This window comes from Halichoeres trimaculatus, unplaced genomic scaffold (genome assembly GCF_033239565.1).
Source record: "Halichoeres trimaculatus isolate MK-OKI-2021-1 unplaced genomic scaffold, fHalTri1.1 fHalTri1_scaffold_19, whole genome shotgun sequence".
Classification (NCBI taxonomy): Eukaryota; Metazoa; Chordata; class Actinopteri; order Labriformes; family Labridae; genus Halichoeres; species Halichoeres trimaculatus.
In genome coordinates this window covers 9,430,403-9,453,544 of record NW_027437197.1, presented here as the reverse complement: position 1 = coordinate 9,453,544, position 23,142 = coordinate 9,430,403, and the positions used below count along the sequence as shown (strand labels likewise).

The 23,142-nt window shown below is 39.0% G+C and overlaps 1 protein-coding gene across 1 annotated transcript in view; it reads right to left on the bottom strand.

Moving 5' to 3' along the window:
* glsb (glutaminase b) overlaps nucleotides 1–23,142 on the bottom strand; it is a 33,963-nt gene that overhangs the window by 5,563 nt on the left and 5,258 nt on the right. Inside the window, exons 2-14 of the mRNA XM_074695191.1 lie at nucleotides 21,781–21,877; nucleotides 21,574–21,695; nucleotides 20,435–20,564; nucleotides 19,506–19,585; nucleotides 18,399–18,562; nucleotides 15,683–15,741; nucleotides 10,864–10,896; nucleotides 9,380–9,438; nucleotides 8,329–8,395; nucleotides 7,898–7,948; nucleotides 7,414–7,590; nucleotides 6,616–6,747; nucleotides 5,861–5,953 (exon numbers count right to left, since the gene is read on the bottom strand). Of these exons, the coding sequence (XP_074551292.1) occupies nucleotides 5,861–5,953; nucleotides 6,616–6,747; nucleotides 7,414–7,590; nucleotides 7,898–7,948; nucleotides 8,329–8,395; nucleotides 9,380–9,438; nucleotides 10,864–10,896; nucleotides 15,683–15,741; nucleotides 18,399–18,562; nucleotides 19,506–19,585; nucleotides 20,435–20,564; nucleotides 21,574–21,695; nucleotides 21,781–21,877 (1,264 nt within the window). The remainder of the gene's footprint in view (nucleotides 1–5,860; nucleotides 5,954–6,615; nucleotides 6,748–7,413; nucleotides 7,591–7,897; nucleotides 7,949–8,328; nucleotides 8,396–9,379; nucleotides 9,439–10,863; nucleotides 10,897–15,682; nucleotides 15,742–18,398; nucleotides 18,563–19,505; nucleotides 19,586–20,434; nucleotides 20,565–21,573; nucleotides 21,696–21,780; nucleotides 21,878–23,142) is intronic.

The window sequence follows — 23,142 nt, the reverse complement described above, 5'->3', positions numbered from 1 at the left end:
CTGCACACAGAATAACAATCATGTGACAAAGAATAAACAAAAAAAAGTTTCAACAGTCATGAGCTTGGAACTGTATGCCATCTTTTGCCTTGTATTTGAGCTATGATTGTTTTTTTTAGATTTAAACTCACAACCCCTAACCCATCCTTTAACCTATTACTTTCCCAAATTTCCCCATCAAATTATTATTATTTTTTTCTAAAATCTGACCAAAGCTTGAGAGAAGCATCCAATTCCAAGTTCACCAAATGGCAATGGAAGTGATCATGTTTAAATTTGTATTTCATTTAAATACTCAGACCAAAATTCAAGTTCAAGACATAAAATCAACACACAAATGAGGACATGAAGGAGAACTCAAAGCATAATCATTACATGGGATTAACAACAAATTTCTGAAATCATAAAAAAAAAAATGCATGCAAGATGGAAGATGAAATCCAAGAGGAAAAAAACATCTTTAAACATTACATGATCCATAAAACCTTGTGATTTTTGCTGGAAATATTTGGAAAGCATTCAAAAGCCCCTCTGTGTGACTGTGCTGAGTGCTCGTTTCTAACTTTAAGTAGCAAAGATTATTTTACTCTTTATTTTCATGCAAAAAGAGCTTTAATTCTTGCTTCACCACAACCAGCATGGATAATCAACCCTGATTGGTTGCAGCAAAGTTTTATCATTCTTAAAAGCACAAGTCTGGTCCAGTCTATGACATGCACGCTCTGCATTTCAGATTTCTGAGCATATGAGGAGGAATGATCTTGTAGCAGCAAATAACATGCTTGAACATTGTCTGAATTCAAAGTGCGATTCATATTACTGTAAAAGAAACTCTTTGACTGGACACGTCAGGAAAAAAGGAAGAGTGAGGATGAGATCGTGTCTGCATGAGCAACACTTATCTCAGATTTTCCTTTAAATATTCCAAACATGAGTCCTAGAATCTGATCCCTTCAAACAAAATGATGATGTGGCATCATAAAAAAGTGATCCAAAACAAGTATCACTGCAACATCATTACAATTATTATGATGTACTGTTTTTCAACATTTAAATCTACAATCCATACCCTGATTTTAGCTCTGGTAGCTGACACAGATACAAAGTTTAGTGTCACCAAACTGCGTCATTAAGTTCCCGTGACATGGAGAAATACTAAGAAGCCTTTGGGCATGTCACCAAATGCAGTTGTTAATACTTGCCTTAACAGTTGCTTATGCTACAACAATCCTTTTTCATATTTTGCTAAAATAAACTAAATCAACAAAAGTGTTTTCATGCACACACCACTTTTTGAGCCATGATCGCTGGTGGGTAAAATATCTTCACTGCAACATTCTTACAGGCAGGAAATGTGCACTAACTCATGATCTCATCATACAGATTTCACACAGTAAAAGCGTGAATAAAATTCTGAAATCTTCTCGAGCACTTCTTTACTGCTCCACAGCCAATGACATCTACTGATGGACACAGCAGAAATAGTTTTGATGAAACGTCAGGCTTAAGGATTATAACCCTAAAAAGTTGGAACACTGTCAGGCTGATTTCATTTCTTTCTAAGACAGTAGATCACAAAAGCTTTACAAGATCCACCTGGTCCACCTTGGCTTGTTTCACACTAAAGCAGCACTAAAGACAAAACCAACATCTATGAGAACAGAGGCTTTTGAATACTTCACACCTCCACACAGAAATAAGGATCTTAACAGACAAAACACGAAAAAAAAATCAGTAAAATAAAAAAGAAAGAAAATAAACAAAAAAAAAATCACAAAACATGACAGAGTAATCACAGAGTATTTTTGGCTCAGCAGCCGTCACATTGAGCTCAAGTCAAACCCAGAGCCAAACACCACCACACTCAGCGCGTACAGTCTCAAATATGATTCAGCAACACACAGATTCACTACAGTCGCAGTAGAGGGACATCTAAGGCATCAGATGACTTCACAGTCATGTGCAAGTCTTTCTAGTTCCTGAAGGTGAAAGTAATAAAGTCGGAACGTCTGAAGTAAAATTATGAACACACACTCTGGTCTGCTGCTGTTTAGGATTATCACTCACATTCAAACACACACAGCTGAAAGCTATTTACACCTTCCTATGTACATTCAGAAGTATTGTAAAGTATGTATCTGGAAACATGTTTTTATATAATACAACATTACACAAAGAGTAACACTTTAAGAAACTGACAAACACTGAATAGTATGGGCTTTTGCATACTGTTAAAAATATTATACATTTTAGATTAATGGAATTGAGGTAACATAAATGGAAAATCTTTTTTATGCTGTTTTACAAAGTTTTCCCTCAATCTGAGCGCATCATCCCCTCTAAAAATGTAGAAATTAAAAACTCTAGAGCTGGGAATTTCCCCTTTTTCTATGACACCTTTCTTCAAGCAGTTTAAGTGTTTTTGTTTTTATTTCACAAAATCCTCAAAGGTTTAATACTGTGGAGCCTAAAATGGTGTAAAAATGAAAACGGACTAAAATAACCTCATGAAAACATTTATTATTGTTCATGCTGAACTTTTGGCTAATGAGGAATTTCTTTCAAAGTTTTCATGAGCATTATAATTGGATATTAATAACTGCTATCATAGTTTCAAAGGTTTGAAACCATGTCAGGGAATTACTTCATTGCAGATTGCAACAATTCAAAATTCATAACACATAATCCTTTGACTTCCTGAGGCACCTCATTCACATTTGGGTAACCACTCTTCTCCTTGCTATCCAGGTTTTCCAGTAGTCTGTTTCTGTTTGTGGCCTAAATGTTATACCAGAATGTTACCAGATCATCATCTTAGTCCAACTTCAGACAATTTGGGGCTGACTATGAAACAATTCAAGTAAAACACCCAGCTCTACCTGCTCCCTGCATCCTCTAAAGCTTTTAAACATCTGTCATTATTTTATCATACATGTACAAAGCTCTAGTTCTCTACAGAAAGCAGCTTCATTTTTTAACTAAGGCAGCCTATTTGAACAAGGGTGTGTAAACATACAGCAATGGTTTTGGAATGCAGCCGGTCAATCCGCAGATAACACCTGCAGACGTCACCTGCAGACGTCACCTGATCACAGCAGACAAGTTAAAGGTTGTGTGAGGACTGGTCGGACAGTACGGACTGAGAGGGGGGGCTTCAACCAGAGGTTACAACAGTGTTTACACACAGCCTAATGCTGACATCACTCAGTGTTTATTTACCAACCTTCACAAACACAGCATAACCAGCTACACACGCACACACACGCTTTTCCCAATCTTGATTCAACAGCAGCGCAGAATGATGTGGAACGCCCACAGAGAGCCTCATAGACAGCTCAAGTTTGTAGTCTCACCTCTGACCTTTAAGTCAGTTATGGTCATTCTTTTAAATAAGTGGGTCACAGATAAGCTGAAACTTTATTTTCCTAAAATGCAATCTCTGTAAGAGTCCGCACAGCGCAGAGTGTTTCCCAGACTTCTCCTAGCTTTTGTTAAAATCTGTTTCAGATGTATGATGGAGGCACTAATGATGCTGCAGTTCAAACTTGCAGACAAAAGAAAAATAGATGGGGCTGCATGATGTGTAAAAAAGTACTTATGGAGATTTTCTTAGATTTTTATTTATGAGATATTGTGAATTTACTCTGCAAAGTTATTAACTTACAGAGCTAGATTAGCAGGGCAAGGCACCTCTGCAGTGCTGCAGAGCTTTATCATGAAATTGATAAACTTTAACAGTTTGGTAATCTCACTTTGACATATTGAATTTTTAAAAATGAAACTGTTATGCAGCCTTAACTCAGTGCAAGTATAATCTTTTTTGCGCTAAAATCTACTGCAACCCATGTTACATGTAAAGTGACTCCAAAGACAGGATTTGGTTAATCTCAAGGTAGAAATGTCCCTTACTCACCCATGACATTTTTAAAGTCTTTCAGGGTTCAACCATCCACAAAAGGATAGTTCATTCAGGTGCTTGTTTATTAAACAGAGAAATACTCTGCTGTAATGTTAAATAATCAACAGGTGAAGAGTTAACTGATGTCAGCTCCAAGGAAACTCTGCATGACCATGATACTAATTTCAGACTTTGGCTTTTTGTTTCCTGATTGAAAGTCTGAAAAGAAAAATACCTGCATTATTGAAATCTCTAACAGAAGTCAGAGGTTTTTTCCCTCAAACTAGGAAACTAGGTCATGTTAGACATAATACTGCTGCACTCAAGCACAGACATTTGCAGCCAACTTGTCAACAATATTCTCCTTTGACCCAGAAACTTTCCATCCAGGAACCTTTAGTTTCCTGGTCTGCTACTTTTTATCCATCCTATGCATTTCAGAAAAAACATCACTGGAGCCTGAGGCCTCAGTGAGCTACAGTAAGCAATCATCTCTACAAGGTAGCATGTACATTTAAAGACTGTATGTCTTAAAACTGGCTCTACTAAAGCTCTATTCATGCAAACACACTCTGCCTTTTTGGTTGTTGCTTTAAATAAAACTGAATTTTAAATCAGCCCCTTCACCTATTCTTAAGAGGTTTTCTGTAATAAAGGTGGGTGCAATAAAACCGCAGTTTCACTTTTCACTGAAGATCAGATCCTGCACAACTAAGGCAACAAATATAACGAGGCTACGAGTTCATCTGGTAATCAGAACAAAAGAAAAAAAAAATAGAACAAAAAGTAAGCAGTAGCTCATCCCATTTCCCATCACAAACAAAACCAAAACAGATTCCCCAGTCCATCCGTACAGTAACACACGAACTTCACAAGCAATAAATAATCCTCTTCATAACTTATGTATAAATATTTAAAGGTGAGGGGGGTGGTGGTGTTGCGTTTGTGAGGGAAAGAGAGAGATCAGTTGTGGTGGGGGAGAGGAGTGAGGGGAGACAGCTCATCTATTTCACTCGGCGACCTTGTCCATCCTATAGACTACAGTGGTGGAGCAGTCCTGGTGAGACTCAGTAGGGGACACCTTTTTCCAAAGAGGGGCTTTCAGAGCTAGCTCTTGTTGAAGACTCTCGTAATCCATGGGTCCAAAGATTTGCAGCTGTTTCAATCAACACGAATGACAAATTAGTTTCGCTCCTTCTGTGTGCATGTGCGTGTCTGTGAATGTGATAGTGTAGCTGTGTTCAGACAGAAAGCAAAGGCAGGTTTAACTCAGGTTTCCTGATGTATCAAGTGCTGGATTTGTGGTGGTTTCAGTCTGTGGATCACTTCATCTGTCAGTAGTGGGGCAAAGCTTTGTTTGATGTGCACAATGATGCAGATCTTTAGTAAAAGTTCTGTTTCGTCAGTTTGCAAGAGGACACAAAAGCTTCCAGCTGCTTGCATTTCAATGAAGTTTGGATTGACCATTTCTGATGCAATGACGAAGGATTATCAATATGTGATGCAAATTTATGCTTGCTTAATTTGCAAACAGCTGAAAGAGAAATCCATTTGCTTCTTTGCTTTTGGTCTGAACACACATTTGGATTAGCAGAAAGTAAACTGACATTGTTTTTACTCACATTAACAGTTCTTGTTCATTTGGCTGCCTAGTTTGCATGCCAATAATATTTACACTTTTATAAAAGGTATTGAAAAAGAAGAGACAGGGCTCCACAACAGCAAACCAAAAGACAGAAAGAAAATGGAGAGAAAAGTCCCCCAAAGAGATGTTTTTTCTTTCTTTCAATGTGGTTTTTAAAGGAAGCTACGAAGCATGAGACTATCGAGACCTTTTCAACCTTAAAGTCTGTTACAGCAGCGTCACCCACATTCAGAAAGAGAAGATGTTATGGACGGTGTGTCTGATGAGGGAAGTGGGTGATGTTTTTGTTGTCACAACATGACGTTGTGTGACCTTACCCTCTGGTCCCCTCCCTCTCTGCGAGGATCGTGCTTCTTAGCAAAGTGCCGCAGGTTGTCGTAGTTGTGGAAGTTGAACAGCTCAACGAGGTCCTGGAACAGAACAAAAAGACAGACACATTCAAATATCAGAAAAGTAGATGCATGATATCTTTAGAGAGCATACACTTTTAGAAGTGAAGAATTTATTTTGGAAAAGTCCCGCAGGGATTTGTACCCTCTGTCAGTATTCGAGAACTGTGTCCAGCTCTGTCCTCTAGGTAATTATTTATTAAGCCTCTCTGAGTAATCAGGGTCAGAGAGAGTAAAAGAATGTTGGCCAAGCTGAACAGCACCTCAAGGACACTCTTGCACAATTCCAGGTAGTTAACCTTGATTCCATTAGACATTGTTGTTATGACGTTTGTGTTTCCATCACAAATGTCAAAAAGCATAAAAAGGTCGAGAATGCAGCCTAATGATGACCTCTGCTTGACTTCACTTTATAACTGTGATCTTCTTTAATTTGAAAGGAGCATGAAGACCTGATAAGAAGTTTTACTTTGTTAATTCAGTATGATGTACGCAGGTACTTGCACAGACTGACCTTGCAAATGATAAATATATCTAAAATTGCATGTCTCCATGTTTGTTTTCTTATAAAAATCATGTGTGTGCCCTAGTATTTATCAAAAAACACTGTAAAACGTGCAGTCATTTCTAGCAGCAGGAGAGGCATTTAATAATGTACTCCACAGCTCCTGGACTCTACATACCGTGCAGAACTGAATCCCTCTGACCGAGTTGCCCAACTTGTCGAGTGGAGGTGACCAGCACATAATACCCATCACATTCGGTACCACCAGCAGGATCCCTCCTGATACTCCAGACTTGGCTGGCAGACCGACCTACAACAGAGACAACAGACTGGTTACATAACAGAAGATCATCTGAGAGGAGCTGCAGTAACAGCATGGCAACAGAGCTCTGCTGGACCAGGAAAGTCAGCAGGGATGCAGCTTTCATATTTCATAATTAGAGAATTTTACCCAATGCTGTCCTTCAACATTTAACAGAGGAATCACCACAGAGGGTATGTGGATTATTTAGATACTTCTCTTCAATGAACATTTCTTTTGACCCATTCAGACCCGACAGTTCATATTTATCTCTGCATGAGAGGTTGGCGCTTGAGGATGTTTTCACACTTGGTCTGTTCTCTCTGCATTCATTAGGATGTGTCTCATTAAAATGTGCACTTCAAACACTTCTGCTAAGACTTAACTATGTATCATAACACCATTAGAAAACTGGGGTGTTTTTATTCTCTAAACACATGCACAATCTGTTTCTCCAAGTCTTCCAGCAGTTCATCCTTTTATCCAAGTTATAAAAGACCCTGCAGAGATGGGATCATTTTAGGACTGCTTACTTTTATCTTACATGAGATACAAGAAACGAATGCAGGTTTACTGTTTGGTGGTGGATTACTGTTAAAATAAAATATCTGATATCTGTCTCTTGTGCACTACACTGGCTCATATTTGTCTCAGTGATCCTCGCTCTTTACTTACATGGAAAGCAAACTGTCCTGAAAAGTCGTACATCCCACAGGAGTGCATCAGGCTCAAGGTGTTCCTCACCGCCTCTGGACTCAGCACGCGCTCACCCGTAATCGGGCAGATACCTCCATTTGCTAAAGTAGCTGCCATGACGCTGGCGCTCTCGCAGGTCACCTCGATGGAACACAGCTGGAGATTCAAACAGAGGTCAGTGAGCTCAGTTTCTCTTAGGAAAACACTTAATGTTGTCTTTAAGATTCAGTATGTTTGGTTATCCTGATAAAACTGCTTAAAGCCAAAGACAGAAAAATAATAAAAGGGATAGAAAGAAAGAGGAGTACATGTGGTAAAACTGATGAAGAGGCAGAAACTAGATCTCTGACGTTCTGAATGACGGAGAAAAAGCAGCAAAAAGCAACAAAAGGAACTCTGTCAAAAATATTAATAAGAGATGATCCCTGGGAAAATAGAAAAATAAATTCAGCACTGCACTCACTTGAAAGTAGAAGTCCAGTATGGACGTCATGTCTGTTCCTTCTGGGAAACACTGCAGGGAAAAATATGAGACTTCAGAACAAGCTGAGTGCAAAGATGAACATTAATCATTTGCAGTGCTGTCTCACACTGCTGCATTTCCAGGTAAGGAGGAGGCTAGCTCATGTTTTCTAGTCTTTTCTTTCAGAGGTGGAACTAAAAGCTTGATGGAATCAGACTGTGATTAACTAAAAGAAAGTAAAATACATTTAAAGGAGAGAAATCTTAGTACATTTGGTCTGAGACTCCATCAGTAAGTTGTTTTTTTCCACCAAACTTTTAACCCTGATGGTGAAATTTAATACTCATAACAGCTATTTATTTTCACTTTTGCAGAGAAACATAAATATCCTCCTTGAAACAAAGGCAGCACAGACTTATCCAAGGTCAAACCTTTTTTTCTTTCAGGTAGTAGCCAATAGCGAAGTTCCTGTCCCCTGACTCACGCTCCGACTGGAATCTGCACACAAGGAAAAGAGCACGCCCATTACACAGAGGAAGGAAATGTTTCCACTGCATGTGTATATGTGTGTGTGTGTGTTTGTGTGAGTGTGTGCTTTCACTTCTGTGATGAAATTCCTTCCCTCCACCCCTCATGTGTACGGTACAACCAAAGCTCTCATGCTAACATGTGATGATACTGCAACATGAGCCCCAGCGCCTGCTCTTTTTCCAGAAACATTGTTAACATGCGGTGTCGTTATAAATCATGCACATGAGAGCGGCCTTTACGACACAGATTCCAAACCCCCAGCCTAAAGAACGTACGCCTACATTAATCAAGCAAAAAAATCCTGCTGTGGGAGGCGAAGTCGCCATGTCTTCATTTCTCTGACTGCAACTGAACAAGACTAAAGGTCCTGAGCAAATAAATCTCTGATTTTATGAAGGTCTCAGAAATTAAACAATGTGCTAGTCACTAGGATGGGCCAGATCATGGCATGCTATGCTGGGGTTTTTCCACACCCATGAGGTAACAAAGCATCTCTTGTTCTGTGCTGTTGAAACTCTGGGGGTTCAAATGATGATCCTCTGATGTTACTTAAAACCTCAAGAAAACAACTACTTTTAACTATCTCTGGAAAACTGAGAAAGAAATGTGTGGATGTGTCATGCTTTTCAATAATACCAATCAACTATGAACAGAAAGAAAACCAGCACGCTTTGGGTCACACAAAAAAACTGATTTAACTGGAAACACTTCACAAGTCTGCCTCTGTATCAAAATGTGTGGTTTGTGGCATAAGATCACCTCAATCAAAAGCTTGTGCAGGGTGAACAAATGAAAAATCATCTCATCAGCCTGTCACTGGTAGAAACATCAGAGAGGTTTTAGTAACACTTTTTTTCAAACTGAACTGAATGAGCGTATAAAGAGTCCTGATATGAGCTGTCATGTAGTAATTGGAGGATGGGATCAACAGAACGAGGTGGATGTACTTACGTGGCATTGCTGAAACCCACATACTCATGTCCCGCCATTTCTTTCAGAAAGTTCATGACCTGGAGGGAAAACAGTGCAGTTTGGTGATTGATGGAAACACTCAGTAAAGTTTACTGTTAGACCTAATTCTATTATAATGGTGAATTTTTGCTGAGATCTGTAATCCTACATCTTCTGTCTTACAGTCCTGCTGTCATTTAAACTTTCTTTAAACTTTTAATTAAATCATTATTAAATAAACACTCATATATCAACATCTATAAAACTTTCAGCAGGCAGTACTCTGTTAAACATCATGCTGATACTTGATGGAGTAGTGATATGGGCACCTCAGGGATTCTGTAGCTAAGTTTTTGGCCTCACCAACCCCAGATTGCATCATTTAAATCTTTAGCTTTAGGTTTTTTTTTTATTTTGTTAACTGAGTTTCTAAGTGTGTGTGCTTGCTTTTTAATGCTCAGCTGGTGGTGTGCTGAGGGTTTCTGCTGTTTTAAAGCAGCACAGAGTAGAGTGGACCAGCTGAGCTGTGAACCAGACAGCTAAACATGGAGATTAAGGTTACTGTAAAGCCAAGAGGAGCAGCAGACCAGTTGATGACCTATGGGTTCATCACTACAGGCATCAGTTTGTATATTTCCTTCTATGAAGTAAAATGTACTTCTGGATTATAAATAAAAGCATATTTATAGGTCCCATATTATGCAAAAATCACTTTATTAAGTCTTAGAGTGCAATTTGTGGGTCTTTGGCTTTCCACCCAGTGCTCGTGGATGTAAAAATCCTGACCTAAAACGAGCTGTTTGGATTTTGGGGATTTGCAGACGTCGGTGATTCCCTTTTTTGACCAATCAGGAGCAAGTCTGACCTGTTTGGTCCACGGGAGCAGATACCCCCACATCCTCTCCCTGCTGCTGGAGAGAAATCTCTCCAGCAGCAGGGAGGAGAATGCTGAAGTTGAAGAGCCATCACTGCTTTGTTTTTGGCTGCAAACAGCCAAATAGTTCCATGCACAGGAAGACAAGACTAAGTGGCTAGAGTTAATTTATGAGGGAAATGTGCCAGCTACACTCAGTAAAACTGTGCATGTGTGTGCTAGTCACTTCATGGCCGCCTGCTTTTCCAACTTTGGACAGTACAACAGAGGGCTAGCGAATAGACTGGTCCTGAATCCAGGTGCATTACCAACCATCCACCAACAAACCTCGGACCCTGGAAATGTGAGACTAATTTACATATGGCCACGCCCACTTAATCAGACAGTTCTGAACAGAGGGGCTATGAGAGCCTGGAAACAATGCTGCTGTGCTTAATTTATTGGCTTTTTGGACCAAACATGTTACTACCATTTCATGAAGACATTAATGATCCATATTAAACTGCAGAAAAGGAGCACAATATGGGACCTTTAATGTTTAACTCTGAGAGGTAGCTGGGTATTATATACACTATCAATTGAATATGTTTAAGTTAAGTTGGATACTCACGTAGTCAAATTTCTCTGCGTTGCTTGCACCTTGCTGTGGAGAGAAAAAAAGGATAAGCACTTAAAACAGATCATTCAGCCATGCATGCTACAGAGGACAAGAACAGCATCATAAGAACTAAAACTAAAACAATAACACTACCGCTGAGGAATTACAGAATTAGCATGTACAAATAGATTTGATTACAAATCAACTGTAAAAGTCACATGAGCTTTGCCAAGCATTATACAAGAAGATACAAATTGTTAAAAGGATTGGCTTGCCAATAGGTACAAAGAGAAGAGTCTTTTAGGGTTAAAAGTGAGGTTTAGTAGACATGTGTATTAACAGAGATAGCCAGTTACAACTCACAAATGAAGGAGTCAAAACATTTCAAGACTGAAATTTACTAAAGCAACCTTGACTGTGTATGTTTCTATAAAGAGTTAAACAATGCATGAGAGCAGAAACATGTAGGTATGTGAAAGCAGGTTTGTATTATGGGTTATCATTATGCAGGTGTCAATGTGTGTGTTTGAATCTGTGTGTCTAACTAGAGATCAGCATGTGTCATCTGTGCAAAGAGCCCGTCAGACAAAACAGAGGGGGGAGGAAAAGAAGGAAGGAAAAGTCCTCCTCTGAGGATAAAATTCACAGCTTCTAGCGCACTTATCAAATCAAAGTGTACGATCATTGATGCTGCTTTTCCCACTAAAAAAAAAAGAAGAAACCAAAACACACACAGCAGGAGAAAAATTGACACGCATGCACATTGAAAGTGCTATAGCATCAGTTAAAAATTACTCAACACTAGTGTTTTGTATGTGTGTTGGAGGAAATGTTTAACTTTACGTTCAAAATAGCTCTTATACAAAGGTAAGTGACACAGATGGATTGTTAAAGAGTCACTAAATGGGGTTTCTACAGAGCTGATTGGAAGAAAACGAGAGGGTGTGGGGTCAGGGGGTTGGGAGAGTGCGAGGAGAAAGATATGGAAAAGGAAGAAAAAATTACCAACGTCATTTGACCTGCAGCAGCAGTCACTATTTCCCACAGTTCCTAAGTCTGGAAAATATGCAACATACAAAAACAGCAACAACATGTAGCCTTCAAGCACCATGTAAGAACAGTTTGGGGCTTATTGCCACGCCATCCCATAGTTTTTTTCACTGATGCAAAATCAAACTGAGCAACCTGACCAAACACGTGACATTGAGCTTCATGATAGAAAAAGAAAAACATTGAGACACTGATGACAGTGATGAGTTGATGTGGACACACTGTTGTCTCAGTGAGCGTGATCAGATGCATGTTTGTCTGTTTTTCTACCATGTGACTTCGAGTGTTTTGTTGGTAGTTAAACAGGTTTTCTGTGTGATGGAACAGAAAACAACACATAAAACTTCCCACACGCCACAATGGGTACAGTCTACATCACAAATCAATAAAAGTAGAGCTAGCATAAGGCTTCTGAGACAAGGGAGGACCTCGCTGTGCTGTATTTGGAGAATAGGATGAATCAATACCCTGAAATAAATGTTGTAGAATCGTGCACTCTTCACTGTGTTCAATAATTTCATTGTCGTTTTAGGTAACTACACTTCAAAAAGTTTCCCTCAGAGAGCAAGATGAGTCACTCAACATAAATCATAGTAATGAGTGAAGCAGTGGTATCATAGCCAAATCCAGGATTCAGAAGAGAGCGTTCACTTGCATGCATGCATGTTCATGTACTGCCTTGTTTAGTGACAACTCCTGCCAGGATGTCGACCAATATTGCTTTGAAATATTTTACAGCAAGTGCAAACAAGAGGAGATAATGGGGACGCACTCAAACTCCGACAGGCATCTGTCCAGGATGCTCCCAGAAAACTAAGTGAAATGAGGCCAAGAAACAAATATTTCAGAGATACAATGCATGTCATGGTGGTTTTCTTCATATGCAAAACATGAAGGAAATAGTCTGGACTCAAATCCTGAGGTAACACTGACTCCACTTTAACTTTGGAGCCTTGAGACTCGGCCTACACTTAAGATTTGATGACTACACTACAACACTGAAGTGTACACAGTACACACGTTAAGCTATCTTTGCAAAAGGATCTCAAGAAGCTTAATGGACTAACTTGGCGGTATTCAAAGTTTGTCTTGGAAAGCCAACATGAGGTTGCATTTCCACCATCCTGACAAGTTGCAACTCATATTAAATTGTTAAAAACCACGATCGTAAAGCGTCTCACACCATTTATAATCCTCTAAGGAAGGTGTGGAACAATTATGTCTGTGAATGTGAGGCATTTAAGTTACATCAGTTTTACCTGAGGCCATGTGGGACTATAAAAATTAAATGGCTTAATCATTGGGTCTTGGAGGACATTGATGCCAAATTGAAGTACATTCCCGTAGACTCTTCCTGAGAGCACTTCATTTTTAACAACAGGTCAAAAAACAACACTGAAGTGCTGCTTAAATGCACTGGCACATAATCCACCTTCTCATCTGACTCTCTGAGAGAAAGCAAAGACACTATAACACTATGCAGGCTTCTCCTTTAAAATGTGCTCGCTGTCTGTTCAATAATACAAGAATATGTCATCACATCTAGGGTCTGAATCTTTTTTCTTTTACTTTATAAATTTTAATTCACTAAAGAGCAACATCAACTGCTGTTTTGTACAGCGTTAATTAAAAAACAGCTGCCTTGGCTTCTTAACCACACTATCTAGAAGACAATACTATATCAAACCCTACTCTTTGGATGTTAATAGTTTTTTTTCCTTTAAAGCCCTAAGTGTGTTCTACCAGTACACAAGTATTTTCACTAATAATTACAGAGAAGTAAACAGTGTGTACAAAGTATACTAATGGACCATGAACTGATTACTCATTGATCACCTGCCCTACAAGCATAAATGTTAGTGAGCAGCACAACCAGGGAGGTAATTCAAAGCACTTAGCTTAAAAATTAACTTTTTGGAACCTAATTTAGACACAAGCAGCTCTGTTGTGGTTGACCGTGGTGTTTACTTTTGTTAAATGTAGTTTACAAAAAGCCCATTTTCACATCCAAGGTGTTGCAAGTTAACTTCTTTAAGCAACCATAGGACGAGCTTGTGCACACACCACAGGCTACTGCTGAGTGAGTACAGTTGGTTTGCTGTCAGCTATTTTCAATCCCTAAAGACGCTATATAGATATATGAGTGTGTGTGTTTTGATGACTTGATCAGCTTGGTAAGGAAGAATGATATTGCCCATACAGGATTGTAATAAAAGGAAGCAGTAATGCTGAAAGCAAAGGTGAGAAATAAAACTAAAAAAACAAATGGGGTTGAAGAACATGTAGACACAGAAAACACACAGGTCTCAAACCCTGAGGCTTTTTACAGAGCTACTCTGTTCTGATGTCTGCCCCTTGTCAGTAAACATGGTTCTTATCAACATCACATGAGGCGCATGCTTCAGCAGCTTCATCATACCTGGAGGATGAGTTTAGCAACACACATTGTTTCATGAAACTGTGAATTCTCTCAAGTATCACAAAATGACATCACAGCTTGAAGATTTGATAACAATGTTTTGTTAAACCCATGAGAATGGGACAAGTAATTTCCACAAATGTGAAAATAAAGTGAGAAAAAGCTCATTTTTAAAGCATTACAAAGCAGAACTCTGCGATGTTGTCGCTGTGAGGAGCATCAGAGCAGGTACACAGTATTTAAAGATAGAGCCTGCGTGAGTGTGTTATTTACATGTTAGCACTGATCGTGTAAAGAGAGCCCGGTAGAGTTCCAGGGTATTTCTGGTATTTTTAAACCTGGGCTCTATTTTTACATATTTAATAATGTAATTTGCTTAAAGCTGCTTTAGAAATGCCTGGGTACTTTGATTCAGTCATCACTCATCTAAGCCACTGGAAATTGTACTGTGTGTTACAGGTGTTATAGCCTGTTTCTCAAAAATGTATACTTCCAATGAGCAATTTTAAACCTTCAAGAAAAAAACATAGAGTAAGAGCCTCAGTTTGAAAATAGTTTCTCTCCAAAAATTTGGCAGTAAAATCTAGGACTGATCATAAACCACAGTCAAGAGGTAAAAATTGAAGCCTGCCAGTGTAAAAACTTAACACAGAAGATGTATACTTCAGGTTATAAAATTCCCCTGAGCTGCAGCTTGTTTAATTTAGTTTAACAGGATGAGCCATTTTCCACCGGGAAAGCCAACTCAACGTCACTCAGTTTTGCACTAAGTCAAAACTAAAGACTTACGTCAAACTCTGGTGCCATATTGAAGAGCAGTGACAGGTGAACTATGTCACTTCCTATCTTTCTATATGAGCAGGCTGAAGCTGGTCTGCGTGCAGCTGCATTTGACTCGCTCTCCGTGCAGGTTATTTTCAGCAGGGCCGATAACAGCGTGTGGTATAAGTGCCCTCAGGAAGGATTAGCACAAGTCTTAATCACCACAACAAGACACATGGTAGTGGACTAAAGTAGTGACCTAGAAAGGATTCCAGCTGAGTCAAGAGTTAGATGTGAACACACTGAAAGGTCTGAAGTTTAAAGAGTGAGGAATAAAAACATAAAAAAAGACTTTCTGAACATGTGGACAAGATGCTGAATCATTATCGTGAGTTGAGTTCTCCAGCTGATTTACAGAGTTCAAACATGTATAAGCTGTTATTCAACAGTCACGTACGTATATGTCAACTTTCCTGTTATCTACTTGATAAAGCAGCTCAGTGATACCCACCGTGTGAGACATTTTCTAACTAATGTTTTAGTGGAGATGACAGACAAGACAAAAAAACACACGAGGGGAAAAAGAGTAACAGCATTTACCTTTATCAGTGAAGTACAAACAATAGCGCCAGCATTCACCATGGGGTTGTGGGGCTTATCTGTAAAACAACAAGAGTTCAGTTAGCGCTGCAGAGGATCAACGAGTAAATGTTAGCTCATATTTCTTCAAGTCTGAGAGGTGTGCATATAGACAGATCAAACAGTCAAATATTGGACACACTGACACTAAAGATAAAGACTGTTGTGCATACAAGGGGCTGTGGTAAAATATGTGAAATAGCAGAGTGTGTTTTTTGATGAGAAATTCCTCCATTTTTTTTTATTAAATCACACATTAAGGTATTGAGCCTGATAACAACAGCAGCTGTGGCTGACGTTTTCTGTCTCTCTGACTCAGATGATCCATTATTTATCTAAGATGAAGCAAAGGGCTGAAGAAATGCACCAGAGCAAGAAAGAGACAGCTACTGCTCACAAGAAATGGTCCCTATGTTGTTTGTAGGCCCTGATACAGCCACTTTGTGAATGTAGCAAAAAGGCGATAAACTAGAAAAGCACTCAGAGAGCGCAGACCTCCACCAAGCATACTGTTATTGTGACGCTTTAGTCCTACTTTAATGTTACACTCCCTTTCAGCAGACTGTCTGCTACAATTTGGTGTTAGTTGCAGGTTTGTATGATAATTTGTTACCTGGCAGTGTTGAAAATTATGTTGACCAAGTACATATTTCATATTTTGGATCTTAGTATCCAGAATATTGGTTAATACTCTTACATCTGCCAAATTATGGTGACCTTGTCTTGACCTTGCAAAGCAATCCGACCATTTATTGAGGTGTTATATACACATACGGTGAAAACAGCCCTATCTCACAATGATAAAGAATCCTTTAAAAAAAATCCTAGATCCAGACAGTGATCTGGATCACCACCAAAATTTAATCACCTTTTCCTTATCCCATTTTGAACATTTCCTGAAAATTTCATCAAGATCAAATCATTACTTTTTGAGTTATGTTGTTCACAGACAAACAAACAGACAAACTCTCCCAAAAACATACACATGGTATGGCTCTAAATAAACAGATACTTCTCACAATGACTGTACTTCCCCAGGAAAAAACATGTGGTAAAATTTCTGTTCAATGTATATCATTACTTATTTGTTGTTAATCTCTTTGCCTTTTTTATTTATCTTTTCAACTTCAAGTACAACTTCTGTCAGGTAAGCCTGCCGTATCTAGGTCATATCCATAGGTCAGGTGTGTCTGAAGGTAAATGTTATCTGCATCCATTAATCAGCTCTGATTTATAAATGATTGACAGAAGCTGAAAGAACAGTACATGTTGTAATCAGTATTTGAATTTAAAACATTTTATCTTGATCAGTCTTGTTGTATTTGTCATTTGGTGGACTCGTGAGTTTGAACTTGGACATTCCCTCAGTGGTGTGACCCTCTCTAGTTCCAGTAATACTCGACAAATTCAACCACCGGCTGAGAGGAAGCCTTCCTCCCACTGATCTCTAAAAGTGTACACATAGATTTACACTTACATCATCTCCATTCTCTCACTGGTGTGTGATCTCCTTACACAACGCAAGGAGCACAGGGCTTTCCTGGTAGCAGCTTTCTCACACAGTTCAAGTCCCTTGCTCTGACAACCACAATACAGCTATGACTCTTATAGCTATTTTCAAATTCTAGCCTGAATCCTGAAGCCACTCACACACTGTCTTTGTTTAAAGTATCCATGTTTCTTTCTCACATCTGTTATAAGTTCTGATGCCAGAGTCTGACTCATTCCTGTGGCAGCTCAGCCAGAACTCTCAATTCTTCTCTGCAGCTAAAGCCAGACAGTCCACAAGCACTGCTGAATAACTCACAGAGAGAAGACAGCAACGATAGACTGCCTGACTCAAATGTCCTCCTCTTTTTCTCTTGGCTCTTTTTGGTTTTCTCTTTACTGAGAATTATTCTTTATGAACCACATTAAAAGAATTAGACAGGAGAATCAGTAGCTGACACTGAGTAAGTTGTCTCTAGCTAGTTGCACAAAAAGGAAGGAAACATGATCAAATAAATGCTGCTTCCTGCACCATGATTCGACTACAATGTTGGCGTGCATTTGTTGTATGAAAAATAAAACATTAACTTCCTCAAAACAATAAAAGAAGTCTGTGAAAGTCCTATGTGATGTCAGCAAAAGGATGTTGCAGCTTATTTGTATGCTAATCCTGTGTGAATCAGCCAAGAAAGACATAGCTGACTCATAAAGCGGACACAAGGGGTTAAATGCTCACCAAACTGCACTGCAGAGCAGTTTGTGTCTCTGTATGCTGGTGTTGTTTGCATATATTTACATAGAGAGGAGTGGACTTTTGGCTCATTTGAATAAGGCATTATGCATTAAACTATGGCACATTGCAGAAAAAACATTCACTACACAAACAGCAGATCTAACATCCCCGCACAGCTGGAGTTTTTACTGTCTGCTGAAATTTGGTGGTAAAATGAGTCACAGTATTGATAAGTGACATCAAGCTGAAACTCCCCAGCGATCACAGTCACCACTAAGGCTGCATGAGGCCTTAACTGAAGCAATATTTTGGAGGTAAAACAGTGTATAATGACAGATGTACAGAGATTATCAGCTTCATCTCCAGCTGTCTTTTAGTGCGTTAATTTCAGCCATCTTGTTTTGTGTGTCTGCAAAGTTAAAAAAGAAAAATCAAGAATAATCACTGAAAACTCACCATCTTCATCCAGGAATAATTTATTGAAGCGCAGGCCACTGGGCTCCTTCCCAATGAAGCTGTGGACATACTCTGTACCATACTCGTGTACAGCAACAGCATACTTCAGAGGCTTGACGCAGGACTGCAAACAGAAGGGCACCTTGGTGTCTCCAACTGTGTGTCTGTAAAAATGACAAAAGATTTGTTATACAACAAAGTAAGCAGCTGTGCTTGGAAAAAGAAACCAGATTAACTTGAAAACAAAAGGTGCTCACTAAGAAGGCTTTCATTACAACATGAGTGGTCAGAGTAAAAGACAAACAGTGACACAGCATGAAAACAGAACCACATGTTCTGATCACAACTGTTTTATCTTTATGACTTCCGCTCTTACACAAACAGTAAATGTACACACCTATGGAAGCTACCTATCAGAGAACAAGCTGATGAAAACACCTGCTGATGAAATTTCACAACATTTGATTTGACTTCTTGTACTAAGTTGGTCTTTGCTGGAAAAACACCTGGACATTATAAAACAATAAATAAAACCTTGAGCAGAAACAGCACGGTTCAGAAACACATCTCAATAACCACGAGCCTCACTAGGAGAGTTCATTAAGCCCGCCCTTTGGTTTGACTTGTTTATGTTAATGTTGAGATAGAGGTTAAAGCACAACTGATGTTAACTGAAGTGAACCATCATCCTAGTGTGTCTAGTAGAAATAAGACTGTTGATCTTGAGTGTTCCAACATTTTAACTCTTTGAAGAATCCTACAGCAAAACTTTAACTCTGTCCGATCGCAGGACATGGAGTCCCTTTTATCATCATGTGGTACATCTGTTATCCTATGGATAAACTGCTACACAGAGACATACAAAAAATGGTATCTTATATGCATTTAAAATATATTGAAAAAATGGTTTGTTAGCATTCCTGACAGAATCCACCAGAGGCCATTTAGTGACTGTTTACCCGTCAGAGAGCTGAACTCACACGCCGCACAGAGCTGCCATTATAAAGCCAACTCTGGACCATTAAACACGCATTCAATGCAGTATGCACATATTTTCAAAAATCACGGTATCCCTTTAACACTAGAGCCTGCTTCAAACTCTCTCACCTCTGTCCGTCCACTGTGCACACAGAGATGGCCCACAGGTCTGGGCTGAATTTGGCGAGCTGGGGAATGTAGTCTGCAACCTGAAAGAGAGGAGAGGAGAGGCAGCTGAAAGAGAGTTGCCTTACACTGCTGACGTCTGCTGAGGCTCAGGCTTCAATGGAAAGCTAATACTGCTGACAATACACCCAGGGGTCAAATCCTTATCTGAGGACCAAAGTGAAAAATTCACACTAAGATGCCCTAAAGAATTCAGTTTGCTTTGTGCTTTTCATTTTTTTTTAGCTACAGCATGGGGCTCTCCTTTTTGAGTTTTGTTTACTTCTTCTGTCATTCAAAAGTTTCTCAACTTGAAAACACCTTAAACCCATTTCTGGATTAAATACTTCAAAGGATTCTCAGAGGACTTGATACAGCTTTAAATATATTTAAAGAATATGGTATATGTCTGGGAAAATTAATAAAATGATCTTACTGACATACTTAACTATCAATATATGGCTGACCCAAATAGGCTGGTGTTTACTGGCCTGTGTTTGTGGTGATTCCTTCCCAGACTCAAATTAGAAATATGAGAGTATTTCTTGAAGGTTCATATCATCTGGGAATCAACACCATGGTTTGTTACTGTGCTCTTCTCCACTTTTCAGTGTCTAGACATATTTTGCAGCTGGCACCCATGATAACATGATACAGCAACCAATAGCTGCACTGGTATCTCCTGGAAACCTTTTACATGACCTGAGGTGGATTTTTCCCTTCAACAGTAACAGATCAGAGTGTTGTGGGCTTCTGTTCTGTCTGTGTAATCAAAGATACCTCAACTAAACAAACGACAGAAACCAGACCGTGGGCATAGTCTGATAATAACTAACCTGTATGGGCTAAAATAACCGTAATGAAAATAAACTTTCATGGATATAAGGACACACCTGCCCTTCAGAGAGATTTCTGGCACTCTCATACAGCTCATCAATATGGGAGGTGAAGGACTGGAAGTCTGGGATGACGAACTTCTTGCGGAAGGCTTGAGTGAGCAGGACAATGTTGCTCTGGACACACCTGATGAATAAACCACAGATAGCATGCTAAAACACTGTGACTGCATGCAGTTGAAGGAAAGTTTGTCAACCAAGTTAGCAACTGTAAAGTGTGACAAACTTCTATGAAGATTCATAAAAAGTTGCTGATGAAGAGTCTTCATCATAACTTATTGATCAGCTGCTTTATTTTCAAACAGTTTGATCCAACATGAATTCATACAGTAATTAATGACCATTTGGAAACCACAGACAGTAGAGTTTCAGTAACATGTGCTTACATTTCAGAGTATCTGGGTCACAAGATGGAAACTGAATGTCCCCAAACAAATAATCTTCCTCTAAGGCCTAAATGTAATACTCATAGATCGGTACTTTTTCAGGCTGGCACCACACAGACACAACAGGAAGTGAAAGTTGACACTGAGGGATAAGTTCCAGTAGACAAAACTCTGCTGTCTTTACATCATTATGAGGAAAGAGAAGAAGTTGTGCTCAGGGCGATCTAGTTTTTTTCCCCAAAATTCTATCCGAGGACTTCTCTGTACTTGGCATCAATGTGGCTGATAAAACGGAGCTCGATTTCTAATTCAGTCTGCGACTACCCTACAGAGGACAACACTGAAAGGACTTCTTTCTAAGGTATAAAGTATTTTTTACCCAGTAAAAGGATAGAAAAATAAGATAATTTAGGTGTTATGCAATCTTTCTGAGTGTTACAAACTATTCTTACTCCACCACTGGCTTCATATCAAAAACAAAGATTTTACAGCTCAGAAGACAAGATCTCATGCACCAAATATGCAGAAAACAAAACTGCCATCAAAATACTCTTTGATGCACATATTTTTGCATTTGGCAACATTCAAATTTAAACTGTAAAGTTTGTTTGAATTTGCAGTGAAAAATATGGTCATCAAGATGTAAAAAATGCTTTTTGAGGTTTGAAAAGTTTTCTGGTTTGATGAAAGAGCACTCATGGCTGGTGCATATGATGGAGATAAAACAAGACGGATCAAGGTGAGCCTTACTTCTTGAAGAGGTGCCTGTCCAGTGTGACGCCATCTGGTGTGTTTTTTAAAGTCTCTTTAAGTGTGTCCATACACTCCTTCAGTCTGGGGTCTCCTGAGCGAAGCCCCGTGGCTTTGAGTGCCTGAAATAAAGAGTAATTAGAAAATTCAAGCAAAGTAAATGGATGACTCAATGATAATGTGCTGAACTAAACTGGGAGAACTTACCGTGAGGAATTTATGAGCAGGAATGGTTTCTTGACCTTCTGCAACTGTGTAGAAGAGCAAGTCCTCCAAACTGGGAAGGATGCCTGCTTTTCTTCTCCTGTGTTACAAACAAAAACATGTATCAGTAACAGCACTTCAAAAACTCAAAGTACTCCAAGTACTCAGACAGCTTTCCAAAAAAAGTCACAGAAAACATTAAACAATTGAGGAGAAAAGCAAGAATAATATACACGGAGTGGAGTGATGATGTGAATAGATTTCCCTTTGGCACAAACCATAAAAAAGCCTATTCTCACCTGTCCTGCCAGAGTAAACAGAGCTTATCTTGAAATGTTTATACAGTCTCGACATGTTAAACAGGGATTTGGGAAACACTTCAAAAAGTTTGCCTTCAAAGAGCCACCATGAGGCAAAAGTGGGAGTGTGTCGAGAGACAGCAGTTATTACAGCCTTGCCTACAAAAAAACACTATTATTCATTTTAGTGATGCTCCTTAATGGGTTACTTTCTGCTTATATGCTGGGAACCCAGACAAAATCTGACAGCCAAGGATAAACTAATGCAGTATATGTGGAAACTTAAACAGAGCAAATTGAGTTATTGAGTTCAATAAACAGCAGGATTCAAAATATGTTTGTGTATGCATACTGTGCATAATACAGGTAAGAAAGATTGTTATCAGGATATACAATGAGAAACAGAAAAATACAGGAGTTCTGCAGTGAGAAGTAAACCCTGCGTCACAGCTTCCATTCCTGTAATATTTTTAGTGTTCAGAAATGCTTTGCATGATGTCCACAGGGAGAGGAGTGGCATGGCAGATCAGTTGAAGCAGGAAGTTTTAAACATTTGGTGGACTCACTGTTTAAGTTCATGGTATTCTTGGTGTTTATTTATAAATCCCTTTTTATCCAAGGATCTCAAAATGCTACAACTTCATAAAAAAGAGAACAAGAATTTAGAAAAGCTAAAAAGATAAAAGGGGGCAATAAGTCAGTTTAAAAGAAAAGAGCAATTAAAAACAGCTTGGAACAGGCAATCTTAAAAGCATCAGTTGGCTAGAAGCTTTGCTGCTAAAAAGAAATGTTTGTTCATGCAGTTCACATGCTAATATCTCTGAGAGCTGTGCAATCATCCTCATGTCTTACTGGGGATGCTGGGGGCATTTTTTTTTTTGACGGTTAAAAATATTTGTTCAGCTTTTTAGAATCAACAGTGGGTGTAAAATATAGAAGTAGTGAAATAATTCACCAAATTTTAAAGTCAAAAGGTCAAAGGTTATCTCTAGATTCAAGCATTTAACCAACATTGTTTGGCTCTTTTAGTTGTAGTAAGTTTTAGTTTAAGAAATCCTACATTGCA